This window comes from Lissotriton vulgaris, chromosome 11 (genome assembly GCF_964263255.1).
Source record: "Lissotriton vulgaris chromosome 11, aLisVul1.2, whole genome shotgun sequence".
NCBI lineage: Eukaryota > Metazoa > Chordata > Amphibia > Caudata > Salamandridae > Lissotriton > Lissotriton vulgaris.
In genome coordinates, this window is record NC_141699.1 from 1038705342 (window position 1) to 1038720927 (window position 15586).

A 15586-nucleotide genomic window follows, 5' to 3' on the forward strand; every position below is an offset into this window, starting at 1 on the left:
CTACAAAAAGAATAATAAGTATTTCGGAAAAATGAAGTACCACGAGAGGTTTTGAATAAATCACCACAGAGATCTATAATTTGGGAACAAGTGAAGACAAAGAGAGAATATGGGTAATAGCAAAAGTGATTAAAGAAATCAAATATTTAACCGTAGTCATCTATCTGTTTCCATTAAAAAACAAGAGAAATGTATAACTGCATTATTATTATATTTAGTAAAGTTTTCTAAGCCCATGTATTAGAAATTGAATTCCTGGTTGGATGAGGTAACCCAGGATAGGAAGAAACCGCCACTCATCACGGAAAGCTAGATATGCACTTAAAGATACCCTGTGCTCACACTCTGGTAGCTTGGCATGGAGCACTCAGATTTATCTAAAAAGGCAATGCGTATAGTATTTGTGCAACACACTCACACAATAACACAATGAATACACCATAAAAAGACTCCACACAGGTTCAGAACAATATATTATATTCTGAACAAAACAAGACCAAAATGACAAAAATCCAATGTATAGAAGTGGAGTCTTTTAAGCAGCCCAGCAGTTTTTATGGCAGAGCTTCAGTTACAAGTCCAGTAGTGTCATATTTTAGGGGTCAGAGACCTAGTGCATATACCCAAAAGTGCCTTTGATGTGGGGGTGACGAAAAAGCAGCTCGATGAAGTGCACAAGGATCCCTAGCAAACCCAGTCCTGTCTGTCAGGCTATCAGTGGAGGGTAAATCAGCGATTTGTGTGTGGGGAAGACACTACCTATTGAAGTGTAAGTGTCAGCCCCTCCAATTCATCCCTTCCCAGGAAGACCCATCAGAATTCAGATGAGTGCTCAAAATGCAGCGGACCCTCACCTTCCTTTGCTTGTGACTGTCTATTGAGAATGCACAAAGTGCAGCTGTCACCCAACCCAGACATGTATTGGGGACACGCTGTAAGGCACAAAAAAGCTAAGAGCTGAGAAATGTCCACTTTCGATAAGTGGCATCTCTAAAAGAGTAATGTTAAATTCAATTTCACCAGTACAGAGGATTTATCATTACCGTTCCGAACATATGAAACAAGAAAAAGCGACTCTTCTCTGATCAGATATTACTGCTTAAAAGTGTATTAAGGAATTCCCAATGCTGGCCTATGAGAGAGATAGGCCTCACAGTAGTGAAAAATGAAATAGACTGTTTGTCACTACCAGGGCATGCAAAACATACAAGTACATGCCCTACTTTTTGCTTACATGGCACCCTGCACTTAGGGTTACTTTGGACCTACTTTGGGGTTGACTTATATGTAATCAGGAACACACCAATATCATCATGTTTAGGGGAGATGCAAATGCACTTTAGCACACTGGTTAGCAGTGGTAAGGTGCTCAGAGTCCAATGCCAAACAAAAAGAATTGGCACAATGTGGAGGCAAAATGGAAAAAGTCCAGGGAAATCCTCTCCAAGGATGCTAGGTTTAACACCATAGTTAGAGATTAAGAGGAAATGCCAGAAAACCAAAAAGGAGAAGTACACTAAATGTATAACATCAGACTTGAACCTAACATATAATTGGACAGCAAAACTCTAGAAAGAGAACTTACATTTTTTTCACAGACGCATCAGACATACACAAGAATGTATCCACTACTGATTTCCTATATTTAAGCTGTAGATATAAATTGATATTTTTCAAAAAAATGAATCACACTATGTGAATAATACAAGGGGATCAGAAGCAGCATAGAACTATGATAAGAAAGTAGACAGTGTATAAAAGCAGGTATACACATTTTAAAATAATTATCAGTAAGAATACATGAAAAAGGGTACATTAAAAATTCTTACAGAATGTGATTAACTCCCAAGTAAATAATGAGATAGAAATTGAAATGTTGCACCATACATCCAGCAAGATGAAACATGCTGAAATACCACTAATGTTTTAAGAAAGCAGATACGGGAAATGCAGTGATGTAAAAAAAATAGAGCAAAAGGAAGAATGGACATGACGCATGCACAAGTAGAAGAATTTACAACAAAAACATACACAAATATTCTAATTTATACAAAAGACAACATGAAAACATTTTTTTCAGAATAAAATCCAACCATTTGAATAACTGTAGAAAAGTTGATATGGTAGGTACAGAAGAAACATAAATCAAACCTTACTAAAAATGAGGTAATAATTGTCTAAAGGCATAAAATAAGGCTGAAAATTTTAGATACAGATTTACTCAATTTTAACCCAAACTGCGCACTCACAATTTATCATATTTACAGACAATAAACTGAACAGATTAACAGTTACTAAAAAACAAAAGTTGGATAAAGATATAATAGAGGGGAAAAAGCAGATAAAATGGACAGTGAACCAGGAATAACAAAACAGTCAGCTAGACAGATTACCAAATATATATTACAAAGCTTATATTTACAACCCTGAAATGGCTGTTTAGGTACAGCTTTCTAATTTTAGGAGTAATAGATTTCTGGTGAGAAGCAACAATATCCGCATTTGGCAAGGAGGCAAAAGATCAAATATTGTCTAGTTCTTTTTTTTTTTACTGCTGAATTTTGACTCAAATATCTAATTCAAGATTTTACTAAGTGGACTAAGTAAGCTAATGACCTCTTTAGTTAAGTGAGCTTTAGCACACAAAGTGCCAGTAAGAAAAACACTAAGAAACAATGGGTTTAAGTGACTGAGCACAGCACAAACAATTAGGATGCTAGCTTACAGTGAGGAATACATTAGAGAGATCAGCAAATGCTGTTTCCTGGCTGTGCCTTTTAGATTTCACATATTAATGAAATATCAAACAAGTGAGTATGCCCTTTAAATTGACTGAGCCAATATACTTTGTTGGTTTCTCAAGAAAACCTCTGTGCTGGATCCCTAAAGTAAAATTATAGTTTGACAGATGCAACGTAAAACTAAAACTGTTTAAGAAATACTAATGTTATATTACAGTAATGAATTATAAAGAAAAATGAAAAGGGTACATAAAACTCACAACACATATCAAAGAGCAGAAATACCCTAATTGACAACAAAAGTTAAAGATTTTCTCCAAGAAAATAAATACCACAATAATAATGTCTACACTGTTACCAGAACTCACCTTCCATCCTTTTTGATATGGCAAACATAATGACCAGACATTGTTGACGTCCCCATGTGACTGATGAAGCCAAATAGCTCATATCCTGTAAGGTGCAAAAAAAGGCATTTGTTAAGCACAATAAAAGTAATGTTGTGCTTTCCTTATTTTAACGTACAATAGCCATAACTTCAGGAAATCAAACCCATGTATACCAGTATTGACTCATTCTTGGACAACTATACCCTAGTGTTTACTGCTAAGGAAGTAGGTGCGGCTATTGACCAGATGTCAAGTAATGAAACACCTGGTCAGGATGGCGTTCCGGTGGATCTTTTTAAAACTAATGTTCTATTATGGTCTAATATACTTGCAAATGTTTTTTTCTGCGGCATGTAAGTTTGGCCTACCACAATCTTGGTCTCAGTCAATTATAGTCCCGATCTTTAAAAAGGGAAATAGAGGAGACACTCGATGTTATAGGCCTATCTCACTGATAGACTCTGCTATGAAAGTTTTAGGTAGAGTTGTCCTTGACAAACTCACTGACTTGTTAAATGATTGTAATATCCTCTCAACCTACAGTATGGGTTTAGGAAAGCGAGAGGAACCATGGGCCAGTGTTTAAATTTACCTTTACTGGCCGGGAAATATACGATTGCGACGAAAGGTTTACTCTATCTGGGCTTTATGGACCTTTCTTCTGCCTTCGATAGACTAAATAGATCAAAACTCTGGCAGTTGTTATTAAAAAGAGACTAGCTAGAAATGGAGTTAGTTTGACATTAATAATGTTATTGTCATAGCGACTCAGTATTGTTTTGCCAATTGGTGGTGGCACCTGTTGGGTGTCTTTAGAAAGCCCTCACCCACCAACCTAGTTGGTGGCATGCTTCATCATCGGGCCCACCCCGAAATATGTGTAATTTAAAAATAGGGGTAGTGTACTGTAGTCTATGTGTCTACACGCCCTAAAGTGTATATAACTGTGAGAGGGGGGATTCCCTTCTCAAGATCACCTGTACATTTAACATTGAGAGACAGGGACAAGACAAACATGGGAGAGAAAGAGTTACTAGAGAGTATTGGTCATTTGTTATGACAGCCGGCTTAATAGCGATATGGTGCAGGCTATGAGCGGCTCAAGTGTAATGATACTGGTGGTACCATTATTGTGGAATCGCACTAGAACTTCGAGGGTGAAGTGATTAAAACAGCGGTATAATTACTGCATTGGTGAATAGTGAGGAAATTTGGCGCAAGGACCATGTCTTACGCTTTTTAGTCTTGCTATTGCTCCAAGGTTATTGAAGTGGCAAGGGGTGGCCCTAGTAGGGAGAAAAGGTAGGACCACTTTATTTCCTTTTTATTGTCCTGAAGAAAGCCAGATTAGTATAAGGCACTGGCTGAAACATGTTGACACTCTCAGGACGTAGGAGGTCGTAACCCGCCTCTAACGTCCCACCGCCTTATTTTTAACCGCTGACGGAGGCCCCTTTAATAAAGTATCCTCACCCCAGGGACCGTCCGCCAAGCCGTTTTAACCTCACATATCTGAACACCTTACACCGCACACACAGTGACATACCTGCTCCGCTGTAATCAGGCGTCGAAGCACACCCGGGACACGCTAGGTGTCACTGGGTGGGCCCGATGATGAAGCATGCCACCAACTAGGTTGGTGGGTGAGGGCTTTCTAAAGACACCCAACAGGTGCCACCACCAATTGGCAAAACAATACTGAGTCGCTATGACAATAACATTATTAATGTCAAACTAACTCCATTTCTAGCTAGTCTCTTTTTGATTAACTATACATATAAACCGGGGATCTGGACTAGCTTTCTGGTCCTCTCTCTCCCTCTTGATTCTCGCACGCAGTTGTTATTAAAACTCAGTCCAGATAATATTGTACATTTTCTGGCTGATTTACACAAAGACCTATCTGCTGGAGTTAGATTTGACCAAAATGGCCACCTTACCAGTAGCATCCATATTCTTAGAGATGTGAGACAGGGATGCATTCTAGCACTACTCCTATTCACTTTATATATTAAAAATTTGGAGTTGGTCTTAATAGGAGCAAGCAAGGACATCCCACGGGTGGGAGAGCGGTTAATACCGGCTCTCCTGTGATGATGCTGCCTTGATGGCTAGAACTGCAATTGGCCTCCAGCACCTTTTAACTTCCTTTGCCAATTTTATGAAGTCATTAGACCTGGATATTAATTTTTCTAAATCGCATACGATGATTTTAGGGCGTAAACCAAGGAAACTAAAGACTCTTGTTTGTGAAAACAATGTGATATCTAGGGTTAATTTGTTAACTTATTTAGGGGTTTTATTTGATGAAAGGGGATAGTGGATCCCACAAATGAAAGCCAAAATAAATGTTATGGACAGATCCACCTTAGCTGTTCTTGACTTTGCCCACAGATTGGGGGCAAGGCCTATGCAAGCAATGTTAAACATCTATAGAGCCAAATGTATTACCATAGCATGTTATGGATCTGACATATGGGGATACAGGGATTCGAGGGACATTCAAATAGTTGAAAATACATTTCTTAGAAACTTGTTATCTGTCCCACAGTTAACATCCTCTTTTATAATCCATCAAGAAACTGGGTTAGGCTTTGTATCTGACCTAATCAGCATGGCACCCTTATTAAAGTGGATAGGCATTTGGACAAACCCAGAGCTAGGGATGAATCGTGAAATTATTCGTGATTGTTTAGCACTTGATTATGCAAGCAGTATCCCTTGGCTGAGCCACGTAAAAAAGCTCACTACCAACCTAGGAAGGCCAGAAATGTTTAATTTCCCAGAAAACCTAATTAAAGCAGATTTGATCTGGGCTAAGAAAACCTTTTTGCAGGTTGCACAGATGGATAGGGAGGTCAGTGAGATTAAACAAAACGTTGGTGTGGACACATCAATTATTGTCCACTTCAAGTACCATGGAACCCTATTTAAATTTAGCTACAAATCAGCATCACCGTTTCCTTTTAGTAAGATTTAGATCCAATCAACTAAATTTACTCCTGGCCGAACCGAAGGGATGGAAAAAAATTGAGGACCTGGGTATTTGTTCCTGTGATAGTGTTTCGACCCAGGACTCCATGTATTTTACTTTATTTTGTGAACATTTTATCCATATTCGGAGGCAGTTCATTTGACCTATTTTAAGGGGCAAAGGATTTTTACAGGCTAGACCTGCTTTAATGTATTTACAGATGTTGACAAATGTGTGGGAAATTTTTAACATTGCTAGTTTTCTGACAGCAGCGGTCAGAATAAAGAAAAAAAGGATTATTATGAATTAGATCCTCTTTAACCTCGAGACATTTTTAACTTTTTTATCATGATGTGTTTTGTATATGATCACACCATATCTTTTTTGTACCTTGTTGATGTTGTGTAATTGTAATATTTTTTGTAGTATGCTTTTATGGTTTTAATGAACCGAATAAAGTGAATTTGACTGACTGACTCATTCTTAAGGTTTAGAAGGAAATGTGGGCTGGAGATCCATTGGGTACCAGCAACCAGGAGATTTAGGTTTTGGGCCCAGCTTCCCCCACTTGTCACAATGTTATAAGCATGGTGGAATCACATAACTCCACAGTGTCCAAGTTCCCTTTGCTGAGACAACTAGGAGCTTTCAGAATCATGGCTGTCCTGCATTTCAATCCATCGTGCAGCATGGTTGTTTTTGCACTGCACTGATAAACACTGTCAATATTATCAATCATAATGAATCCAAAGACTAAACACAATTATGACACTCAATCAAGAATTTAACCCCATATCCTGTAGAAGAACCTTCTGGTTGATGGCAATAACATCAATTCTTTGTGTGCTCTTACAGACCAATCTGGCATTGGCTGGGGTGTGGGACAAAAAATAGTATCCCCATTTATAATCCTGATTTAACTTGTAATTTATATCTCTTCTCCCACACTTTCACACTAATGTTACTCAGCATACTACATTCATACACAACCTCTGATATAAACAAACATTGATGTCCATGTCTTTTGCAATATTTCATAGTCAAGATATTTGATATTACCCCCAAATAATCAAATTAACATTAAACCAACCGCTTCATATTGGCTACATTTTAACTTTCAACATATCCTCCTCAATGCCCACCAGAAAAGCAAAGCTGCACTAGGAAAATTTTGCAGGTGATACAGAAGAATGCAATGATCCACTATTTCAAAGACTGAAGGGAGGTCCAACAAGCACAGACTTCCTTCCTTCACAAGTACCCAGAATATGAGGGGTGCCCTGAAGGTAGGCAGAATTAACAGGGGCGGAATCGCCAATTCGGACTGGTATTGCCACCCCTGCAATGTGTTATAATGAATTTTTACAGCCTGAGTGGTGATTAATATGCAGTACTTTAATTTACATATTAGACCTGATGCCCTTGGGTGGTAGTCCCCCAAACTTTTTGCCTTAACCCTTCTTGTTTTGCTGAATTCAGAATTGTTGGCTATAGAAGTCTGTGCACTTGATCACTGCTAATCAGTGCTAAATCGCCTGTGCTCTGTCCCTAAAACATGGTACAATTGGCTTACATCTAATTGGTACATTTCATTTCCTTGCAAGTCCCTAGCAAATGGTACTACCTGTACCCCGGGCCTTTAAATTAATTGTTACTAGTGGGTCTGCAGCACTCATTGTGCTGCCCACTAAAGTAGCACTATAAAACATGTCTAAGGGCAGCCGAGGTGTGGGCACGATGACCCATCTTGACAGGATGACTGGGGAGGGGTGCACCCAGCCCGCTTACACATCAAACAGTTTTGCCTCCAGCACACACAAATGAATCTGACAGCCTGCCTGCCCATGCTTTTGTTGCCTTATACATTTTGGAGCCTGGACAGGGCACATGGAAGAACTGACCCGATTCAGTTTTGGGGGTAGGTCAAGTGATTCAACCACACAAAGACTGGCACTGGGGATAAAACGGCAACCTTGCACTCCACTTCAGATCAATCCTGGACTTGTAGAAGATTCAGAATAAAAGAATGCTCTGCTTCTCTGCTGTTAGAATGACTGTCTGCTGCCCAGCTCTCTAAGGAAGGAAGACTGGATCAGCTTCCATGAACCCAGGACCACTACAGTGACTCCAAAGGCTAGCTAGCCTCCTTTGTGAGCTACAAGGAAACAACAACTTCCACAGACCTCCTTGCAACTGCCCAGCTGGCCAGCACCAAGTGGGCCTGCCTGAGCCCTACTGTTGATTTCTGCTGGAGTGAGTACTAAGCTTCATGAGGTGCCACCTGGGTCCTGGACACTTGGCTGGTCTCTTTGTGACCACAAATGGGCTGATTAACACTACGTCACTACTCATGACGACCACCAACATGAAGTTTTATCAAGAACGTCTCTTTAGTATTGACAGCAACCATCCACAGCGACTGGCAATACAAATCTCCAGAGACGACCTGCTCTTCACATCGACAATGACTGCCAAAGGCATCAGCAACGTGGGCTCATTCGAAGACTTGATCTCCATCTCTACAACGACCACCCAGGACAACTGCCAACGTGAAGTTTCAGCAAAGACCGGCTCTTCGCTCTACAAATTCTGTGACAATCAACCTGCTCTTTGCGGCTCCTGTCAACACGAACCTCCTCCCGTGGCTCCTCTCGTGAAACCTTGAGAAGGTAACTTTTCTGCGGACTAACCTGTCCTATCATCCGACCTGCGCTCCATAGCAGTTGGACTGAACTTGTGACCTTTCCTCTAGTCTAGCGCAACCAGGTACCTGCAAGTGGCACTTTTGGTGCTGTTTTCACTGATGGTGTAAAATGTTCACAAAAAAAATAAAAAGTTCTAATTCTTGGATTGTGTTCTTTTTGGAGTCATTTCATTTATCACAATTAACTCTATTGTTTTAAATTGATTTGGGATTTTTCGTGTTATGTTCTCACTTTATTTTTGTATGTGTGCCGCTTAAATACTTTATACATTGTTAAGCCAGACTGTTTTTGTGCCATTCTACCACAGGGTTAAGCACAGGCTAATTTAGTGCCTTTTGTGGTTCTGCCTGACTCAGATTGTGGTTATTATCTGAGTAGGGCTTCCACCCCTCTCTATTAAAAACCCAAATTCTTACAACAAACCTAACATTTCAAATGTCTGAAAAGGTGGAATAATGTAAAGCAGGTACTACAAGGAATGCAGAGATATTTAAGTCTCAGTTGTACTTCACTACAACCCTATTCCCCCAAGAATGCTATAGCTATGTATACTTAAGACACTGCCCAATATGATAAACTGGTAGAAAAACATGAATAAAGAAATTAATACAAAAATGATATGTCTAAAAAGAATAGGTCATTGCGGTCTTTGCTCATGAACTAAATAGTATTTCACACTGGTCCAACTGCACCTATGTTTAAAATGCTAGATCAATTTCTTTAATGTTAAGTGTGTCTGTGAACAGTATGTCCACAACATTGACCCTACTGACTAGCAGAGATTATGTTAAATCTGCTTGTTTTCTCACATTTTAATATTAGGAGTATTGAGGGAACCCAATAAAATTTTCTCTAATCCACTTAATAATTACCTAATTTTAATATGGCACCTTTTTCACGAATTACATTTTTGGCACTGTAATTCAGCTACCCACAACAAATAATTCTCCGGTCCTCTTAGTACAACTTTGGATTCCTCTGAAGTTGTTTTTCTATCAATTCGACACTGATAGACATACTGCATCTTCTCCTGGGTAAGGAGAGCCCAAATTATGTAGGGCGGCACCGGGCGGGAGCTGATGGGCACTTTTTTCCAAATTTGAGAATTTGAGTGCAGCATGACACATAGTCACATTAAACTGTTTATCTCATAGCACACCAATTGATGTCTTCACAATAGGATTGTAGTTTTACTCTGACCCTCAGATACTTTTCGTTTGTATAAGTGTCCACAACATGGCCATCTTATGCTTTGTCAGTAATACTTTGAAGTCTCCAGATACCCTATACGTTTGGATGATTTTACATGAGCTCATCCGTAAGTTAAAATGTTCTATTCAGATTTCTTGGGGCTATAATTTACAGGTGCGACCGTCCAACATTTCCATACCAAGAGATGTCATCTCCTGCAGTTTGGTATATCACTTCTATGCACAAGGCCACTGTTTGAGTTCACTGGATAGGGATCAACCAAGGACGTGTCACCTCTGCAACATTTACTGCCTTCTTTCCTTCGCTCCCTGTTTTTGATTGTAACTTTGTAGTTAAAGAAAGCATCTCATCAAATATAGTGAGGGAGTTGTCTATAAATTAGGTCTCTTGCAAGGTAATTATTGATATACGTTTGGAGATGGGACAGAAGTGGATGCTAGTTACCTTGGTAAGAGAGACCCCTAAGAGAACCTTTTCCATAGGAGGGCTCAAGTCCTGGAGCAGTACAATCTCCACATCAATGCCCCACAAATCCTAGAAAGCCTGTTTGCCATCTGCAGTCTTGTGAAGGACATAATACGTGAGGTTACGGATAGAAACGGCATCCGCGGACAAACATATTACCTAGGAGATCCAATGTCATCAAGGTTGACTCTGTTGTGGCCAAACAGATGTGGTAATATTGTATGTACCAAAAGATTTAAGTTATTAGATACATCATAGAATAGGTTTGTCAACGCTCTGATGAGGGATTCTCAAGATACCACAAGGACAGAACAAAGCAACTGGCGTCTCCGTACAGTAGCATTTCCCAGCTCTGTCTTCGATTGAATCTCTGCACGTTGCAACTTCTTTGTGGATTGTTTTGGGAATCTGGCCTAACTGGAAATGCTTCTAATTAGAAATCTGGAGCAGTTACAAAGACATCTTTTGTAAGGATTATGGTGAAGGTCTGCTTTACAATTTACCCCCTTCACTGTTATTTCCCCAATTGCCCCCATCTAGTTCATTAGAAAGCAAATGCGGGTTCTATAGTACCAAATGAGACCACATAATCCTGGCATCAGGTAATTCTACATTACCTCTTACAAGTGCCCTGACTAATTTCACAGTTTCCACTCCTCACGCGAGGCTGAGAAGGCCATCGCCGAAGGCCAGTGAAAGACAAATGGCTGCTTCATGGCAAATCTCAGAAGTTCTGTGGAGCTCATGGAGGCTCTAAAGAAAGTTGTCCATCTTGTACAGGCCACAGAGAGCCATAGACTGTTTACTTATGCTTAGTTTCAGTGATTGACAGGTGCTGTGGATGAGATGTTGATTACTTATGTTCATCTTCAAAAAATGTAGTACATTTAGCTTCAGAGGAATTTCAGGAGGACATGTCCTCTGGACCATTCAAAATGTCCAAAACTTCCGACAGAGTACACCTTTCACCTCAATCTTTTCTTGGAGCACAAATTAGTCACTGTCACTTACAAATGTGTCGACAAAGGCAGTATTCCAAATTAATTTGAGTGGTTTCAGAGATCATTAGATTTGGCAATTCCACTGTTATCAAGAACGTTAACAACAAAATGTGTTTTTTAATAGTATTACAGTTCTTGGCTGAGATCGCATTGTGTGGGCAACTGAGTTAAACATTAGAAGTCAAACACAAAACAATTATGAAAGGGGGTTGCATTCTGCATTGTTGATCAGATTTGTGAGGCAGTATGAACAAGTGCATCCAACTACGTCCCCTTGGTGGATTGCGTCGGTAACGAAAACAAATCAAAAATGTATTTTTCTGATAATGCAGCATATTTAGCCATCGAAGTCGTCTAGGAATGATACCAGACCAGTTGGTAAAGAGGATCAAACAACTCAGAGATCCCATGATTTGCAGATGTTATTAAACATTGTCTTGAGTAGCTGAAAACATGCATTTCAATTCATAGTTTTCATGAAGTGTTATCAATTTAAGAGTTTCCTAGAGAGACCTGGAAAAGTAATTCACTTATTGACTAAACATAGATTTAGAATATTTTCCTTGTATCTGTTTTATGATATTTCCTTCTACTTCTTTTTTGTCCTCATAGTCGCCCTTGGTGACCATATAGTAACGAAAAGATAGAGGAGTTGACAGAAACACTGACCCAGATATACTGGGTGGGGATATTAATGATTCCTACCTGAGTACCCCGCAGTGCAAGGCATCAACCACTTAATCATCACATGGTACCATCTAGGCTAGCATGCTGCTGTATAATACCCTCTTCGTAGCCGAAATCACCCTTGTAAGGTATGTATAGCCAAAGGGGGCCTATTAAGAAGACCCTTCCAAGCAGCGTGATCATAGGACATGGGGGGGGGGGGGGGGAACCCAATGATATTATATTCCATGATTACCAGTTCAAAAGCAGCAAAAATATTCTTTTATTTTGATTCCCAGCTCTAATCGTATCTAATTTTGACGTCTGTAGCATAGACGCACGCCAATCAGTAAAAAGTGGAGATGCCTTATCTTTCCATCGTTTACATATTTCTCTTCTAGCCAGCAAACAGCCATAGAAGACTATTTTTTTACCCATACCACAAAGCTCTGGTAAAATGCCAAAAAAGACTAACACTGGGCAAGGACTGACTTGAGACCCTACCGCCAAAGAAAGGAACACGCAGATCTCATTCCAAAATGATGTTAAGGATGGACACTCAAAAAACATATGAACATCTGATGCGGCTACCAAACCACATCTAGGACAAGCAACCAGGGCGTTATTAGGAAATTTTGATAAACGTAATGAGGAATAGTACGCCCTGTGCAATGTGAACAGATGGTTGCGACGGAGCCATGAAGGTTTCACAGTGTCCCCCAAAATTTTAAATGATTCTAGCCACAGACTCTCCATATCAGTGTTAGTGATATATATTTCCCAGAGCGAACGGGGGAGCAAGAATTCACCATCAGTCTCGTCTATCATGAGGTTATACCAAAATGTGATCTCTTTCTTAAAAGGTAATTTATCTATCAGATGGGATACCAGATCACTCTCAGCACCTATTTTGAATCTGCCCCTACCCCGGCTTTGAGCCTGAGCCCAGCTCTGAATTTGAAGGTATTTCAATCTTGAGAAACGCGTTCCTATTATTGAACTCAAAGCCTCCCATGAAAGTAAAGTACCTTCAACAAACAGGTCCCCCCATGATATAAGTCGGGCCTCTCGAACAGATAGAGCTAGACTATCCAAGAGCCAAGACGGAGAGCCCGGAGAGTCCCAAAGTGGAGCCCTACTATGATAATAGTCAAGTTTGAGTGCACGTCTAAAATTACCCCATGTTCTAGCTAGATCCCTCAATACCTTTAGCTTGACCTTCTTAAAGTATTTAGGGTCACCAAACTTTAACAAGAAATTCGCGGGCCTAACTTTTTCCCCTTTAAGAAGTGCTGAAAATAGTTTCCCACACCCAGTGCTATTAGGGGTCTTTAAAAGCATCCTGACGTGAGAGAATTGAAAGGCCCAACCATAATACTGCAAATCTGGTGCTGCAAGGCCCCCTTTTTCTCGGCGTTGTCTTATCTTCTTCCAAGCCAATCTGGGTGTATGACTATTCCATATAAATGTGTTTATTTCGGCTTGGAGTTTTTCAATCATGGGTGAATCGAAGAAGAGAGGAATAGTGCTAAACAAAAACATAATCTTAGGTAGAATAGTCATTTTAACCAGGTTAAACCTGCCTATCAGGGAAATAGGGAGAGCTGACCATGTTCTCATCAATCGACGAGACTCCTTAGCCACGAGAGCAAAATTTAAAGGGACAATCTTATTAATATCCGTATAGATATTTAAACCCAAATACCTCAGAATAGAGCTAGGCTGTGCCCCTGCCACCAGCACAGGATGATTCCAAACCATGATATCGGTCTTAGAAGCATTAACTTCATAGCCGGATACTGCTCCAAACTCTTCTGCAATGGCTATTACTGTAGGAAACGCCGAGCTCAACTCGGATGAAAAAATAAGAACGTCGTCCGCGTATAATGCGACTTTCCGCTCCCACCCTTCAAAAATAAAAGGTTTAATATTAGGGTTGGCACGAATTAATTGGGCAAAAGGTTCTATATATAAATCAAACAAAAGAGGGGAGAGGGGACACCCTTGGCGGGTTCCGCGCGTGATACTAAATGGCTCTGTCAGTTCCCCATTGACCAACAATGAGGCGGAAGGGTCTTTGTATAATAGTTTTACAGCCCGGCTAAAATTGTCACCTAAATTAAACTTTTTCAGGACCTCCGATAGGTATTCCCAATTTACCCTATCGAAGGCCTTTGCGGCATCGAGTGTGAGAACTGCTAAAGGAAGGGATGCAAACGTGGCCATGTCTATTGCGCCGATGAGGTCATAGGTCAGCTCATAAAGATGCCTGTCCTTTACAAATCCCTTCTGGTCCAAGTGCAGGATGTTATTTGCCACCCCTCCCAATCTATTTGCTAGCACTGAAGCAAACATTTTATAATCTGTGTTGAGAATTGAAATCGGCCTATATGACCCACAGTTCGTTGCTGGTTTGCCCGGTTTTAAAATCAAAGTTATGGAGGCCCTATCCCAAGAAGTGGGGGGCAAAGCCCCTTCCAGTAGGATATTATTAAACAGGTCTGTAAGGTGGGGAAGAATTTTTGAACAGATTACTTTATATATTTCGGATGGTAACCCGTCGGGTCCTGAAGCCCTGCCCTTTTTGCTATTAGAAATAGCGGAACGTACTTCCTCCAATGTGAAAGGGCCCTCCAGGGTTTTTCTTTGTTCTGGTGATAAGGCAGGAAGGGAAATCCCAGACAACCATTCCATCGCTTGATTAGGTTGTACACTCTTATCCTCACGATATATTTCGCTAAAAAAGCTCCTAAAAGCTCCACTAATTCCCTCATCTGTAGAGTGTATTACTCCATCCTTACTAATGGAGCTAATATTATTTCGGACCCTATCTGTCTTCGCCTTCCAGGCCAGGAGCTTACCCGCACCTTCCCCGTATTCAAAATGGGCCAGTTTGCTAGCCTACCATCTCTCCAGGACCCGTGCATTCAAGACTGAGGAAAGGTCTCCTTTTAAAACCGTTAACTTATCCTGCAAATCCTCTAATGAGGCCCCTGATGCTGCTGGGTACCTATCAATTTCTGCTTGAGCTCCCACAATCTCCAGTTCAAGAGAGGCTACTGATTCCCTGTATATCTTATTTTTATATGCAATTTTGTTGGTTAGATAACCCCTTAATGTAGCTTTAAACGCATCCCAAGTAATGCCAGGTGGGGCAGAACCCTGATTAATCTCCCAAAAAAACTTAACTTCATGATTTAATGCCTCTATAATATCAGATGAGACGAGGATTGATCTGTCGAAGGACCAGTTTCTCAGAGAGGCCCTTGACATGACCTCGAGCTCAAGAAGGATGGCTGTATGGTCAGAAAGATGGAAAGGTAGATGACACACTGATTTAACCTATTTAACCAAGATATGACTAATCAAAATAAAATCAATACGAGACTGGTGATGAAATTTATAATTCCTGAATGTGACCCCCCTTTGAGAC

The 15586-nt window shown here is 40.3% G+C and overlaps 1 protein-coding gene across 1 annotated transcript in view; it reads right to left on the reverse strand.

The window, feature by feature from the left end:
* USP13 (ubiquitin specific peptidase 13) overlaps positions 1-15586 on the reverse strand; it is a 365038-nt gene that overhangs the window by 35468 nt on the left and 313984 nt on the right. The window contains exon 20 of the mRNA XM_086944367.1: positions 3110-3194. Within this exon, the coding sequence (XP_086800493.1) occupies positions 3110-3194 (85 nt within the window). The remainder of the gene's footprint in view (positions 1-3109; positions 3195-15586) is intronic.